At 33.2% G+C, this 3,819-nt stretch overlaps 1 protein-coding gene across 1 annotated transcript; it reads left to right on the top strand.

The window, feature by feature from the left end:
- The first annotated feature begins 576 nt into the window (after positions 1-576).
- Positions 577-2,339, top strand: LOC109339118 (transcription factor PRE6-like). The gene is made up of 2 exons (XM_019576516.1): positions 577-1,137; positions 1,912-2,339. Exons 1-2 carry the CDS (start codon positions 1,009-1,011, stop codon positions 2,062-2,064), a joined length of 282 nt encoding a protein of 93 aa, XP_019432061.1. The 5' UTR covers positions 577-1,008; the 3' UTR covers positions 2,065-2,339.
- Positions 2,340-3,819: the final 1,480 nt, after the last annotated feature.

The raw sequence follows: 3,819 nt of genomic DNA, 5'->3' as shown, positions 1-3,819 counted from the left end.
AATTTAAATATTTTTTTTCAACCAATCAGAAATAGTGGCACATAGAGTGACACTCTTTGTGGGACAGCAGATGTGCTCCCAAAATAAATTAGCTTCTTACTCTTAGGGTGATGATATACACTTGATAATACATAAGTAATAAATAATGTATTTATTATGTAAAGTACTTGAATTTTCTCAATTTTAAATTCTTAAAATTTAAGTATTGTCTCAACGTACTAATTAGTTACCAACAAGATGTTAGTCTAGGATCTATTGGTGTAATACATCACTAGATTTTTAGAATGAATAAAAGGTAATAGTTTGATTATTGTGAACAACCTTATAGAGAAAAATAATTATACATCAAAAATGATTTAGTTCCTTACTATAATGGTAATGAAATAACCTGAATAGTACAAAAGTTAAAATATTTATTGTTTCTCCAATTTTCTAGATCCAGTAAGAAATAAAAATAACTTTATCTATTATTATAAAAACTTGTCAAATTTTAATAGTATAAAACATTATTTAATTTATCTCTAAATTCATTTTCTCTCACACACTTACACACAAAACCTTATTAATAACAAGCCTAGCCCACTTCTTTCTCCCATGCACTTGTCCTCTTCAACCCCCAACACCCACTCTCACATTCTCTCAAGCCTTCTTTCATGGCATCCCTTATCCTCTGTCCCTCCATAACCTCTCTTACCTCCTGAAAATTTATATACTTTAAAAAAATATAATAAAAAAAAACAAAAACACTTTTTCTCCCTTAAATATATTCCCTTTACTTTGCTTTCCCTAGCTCCATACCCATCTCTTTCATATCAGATAACTTGCTTATATAATAGTTTTCTGTTTCTTCTCTGACAAACCATACCTTCCTATTTGGCACCCTTCATTGCTTCTCTCTCTCTCTTACACACACTATCATTTATCTTGAACAAGTATTGAGATTTAAGAGGTAGCATAGCAACATCAAATATTTCTGACACATTATTATTCACACATTTACTACTAGAAATGTCTAACAGAAGATCTCGTTCAAGACAATCTGGTGGTTCAGCTGAGATCACTGATGCTCAAATCACAGATCTAGTTTCCAAGTTACAACAACTTATCCCTGAGCTTCGAGCTAGACGCTCCGACAAGGTATTAATGTCATTCTCTTTCACATTCTCTCTCATACCCACTCACGAGTCATCACATGCATTACACATAAACGCATACACATTTCTCATTTTTGTGTGGCCTTAGTTTGGTTTGGTGGTAGATAAGTCACGCTCGACCCCCCCTCTCTTAATTTTTATAAACGGTGGAGGAGAAATAATAAAGGCATGTTCTATAGATATTTTTATCACAGTATCAGGTAGTGTCTACAAATTACTAACCCTAGATGAAATTTATTTATTTTCATGCTTAGTTTAAAATAACTAATTGGTTTTCATTTCACTTTCTAGATCAGTAAAATCACTCATCAAAATTTTATAATTATATAGTAGTTATAATGTTTTATTCACAATGGGTAATCCAATTGGAGTTCTTCGGTGGTCACGAGTCTTAGGCAAACACCTTAATTGTAAGGGCTGCTACGACCCTCCATAAAGTCACATTATTTGAATATCTTAATATTATATATAAGCTTATATATATATCTATTGAGGTATTCGTAAAATACATAGTAGAAAAGAACAAGGTGACTTCATTCGATGTCCTATGTTGATGTTCCTGAAACATTTTCTTTAATGTTAAGCATGTTCGATGAGCAAATATTAATTTTTGTTATTGACAAAAATATTACTATAGGGAGCATTTATTGTTGAGATTCCATGAACATCTTTTCCACCCTACAGGCTGTGACTAAATAGTACTACTAAGCAACGTGGACCAACAAAACATTGATTTGTGACTTTCTCCCTCTTGCAGGTTTCCTCTGCTAAGGTATTGCAAGAAACTTGCAACTACATCAAGAATTTGCACAGAGAGGTTGATGATCTAAGTGACCGGTTGTCACAACTTTTGGCCAATACAGACTCCAATAGTCCTCAAGCAGCCATTATTAGGAGCTTACTTATGTAATAGTACTCTAATTATAACTAATGCATAATATATATAAATGTCGTGTGCATGTCCATGTCTCACTATATTATCATTATTATTATAATTATTATCCTCTCACTTCTCTGGGTAGGGTTTGGTCTGTAGACAAAGGCAAAGGGCTATATCATGGGGCTCCATGTCCATGCTAATTAGTCCGTTATTAGTTTTTATGTGACATCTTGTAGTGATTATCATCAGCTTTTATATAGCTCTAAATAAAATGGACTACATCTTGATGGGTTCAAATTAGCACATAGATATTATTGGTATTGTGATATTATATTTCATTTCATTTACATATATAGGGTCAAATGATTTTCAAATTTGGAGGCTGCAAATGTTTGGGATTTGATCTTAGTAATCTATTTATCTATCTTATGAGAGAAACTCCGCAGTTTTTGCTTGGACGGTGGACCCATTTAAAAGGGTCAAGGTTGATGCTGATAGTGCCTATTACATGTGACATTACCCCACACTATTTTCGGCTATTTGTTCTGGCCAACCCGTGATATTAATGTTGGCTTTAGGACCACAATATGAAATAACTAACTCATGATCCAAATCCAACCATATTTACTACCTTTGCCAGCATCCATTTATATGAGGATAACAACAAGATCTATATGCATTCATTATGTTGTGGACCGAACTACTTGGTCGAAATATCCAAGATTGACATACTCAAACTTTCTATCCACTTCACCAACATAAGCAATGGAATCCCATATCCCTGGACTCCCTCACTAATTGGAATCCCACTATATGTGATCATGAATTATGTTGGATAGTTAACACAACCCATATCATCGCCTACAAACATCTCAATATAAAGGTAGCTTAGTCATTTAGTTTGGTATGCTCTTTAAAGGAAAGGGTGCTCCACACACTTGACCTATATGATATTACATTGGTTTATATTTATTGTTGATATGAATGTTTCATTTTCTGAATGCAATAACTTGTATTTCCTCTTGTTCTATTAAGCACCCATTTTTAATGAAGTTTTTTACTATAAAAAAAGCTAACCATAACTTTAAATCTCACAACACATGATAAGATATTGATTAAGAAGTTGAAGTTTTTTCACCCATGACTCAAGACTACAATTACTTAGCAAAAGTAGGAAATCTTTCCTACCCTGATAAGTTTCTTGATACCCCAGAACTAGGTCAGGGACGTCACACATTGTATTGTTCATGCTCACGCAACGTCAATGGAGATCAATGACCTTTTAAGGATCAATGTATGTAATGGTAGATATGTTTACATGTATTCAATATTCAGGTGCTTAAAGCTCTTTCCCTACTTTAACCCAAAGCTTAGGGGTTTCTGGCCATAGACTCAGTGAGGTTTATCTAACATAGACCAATTGATTAACAAAGTTCGAAAATAAGTGGTATTCTTTTTCAATTAAGAATTAAGAATTATTTGGTACTCCTATCTATTTAGTAACTAAGAGTTAGTGCTAATAAAAAAAAAATAGTTCGAATGACAAATAATACAACAATAACTAATGATGACACAATAACCGCTTTGCCAAGTAGATAACCAAATCAAGGTACCATGACCTCTGTCTATAAATGAACCTGGCATTCATAAACTACATGATTTCCTCACTCCTCTAAAACTTAGAAGGAGGTAGATCTTAATAACCTCTCACTTCATGCTACATGTGGAATCAACCACCAAAAATCACTATTATGTATAGCTAGCATAGAACCTTAAGGTGGGTAG

Source organism: Lupinus angustifolius, unplaced genomic scaffold, assembly GCF_001865875.1.
Source record: "Lupinus angustifolius cultivar Tanjil unplaced genomic scaffold, LupAngTanjil_v1.0 Scaffold_58_23, whole genome shotgun sequence".
Taxonomy (NCBI): Eukaryota; Viridiplantae; Streptophyta; class Magnoliopsida; order Fabales; family Fabaceae; genus Lupinus; species Lupinus angustifolius.
This window is presented reverse-complemented; position numbering and strand designations above follow the sequence as displayed.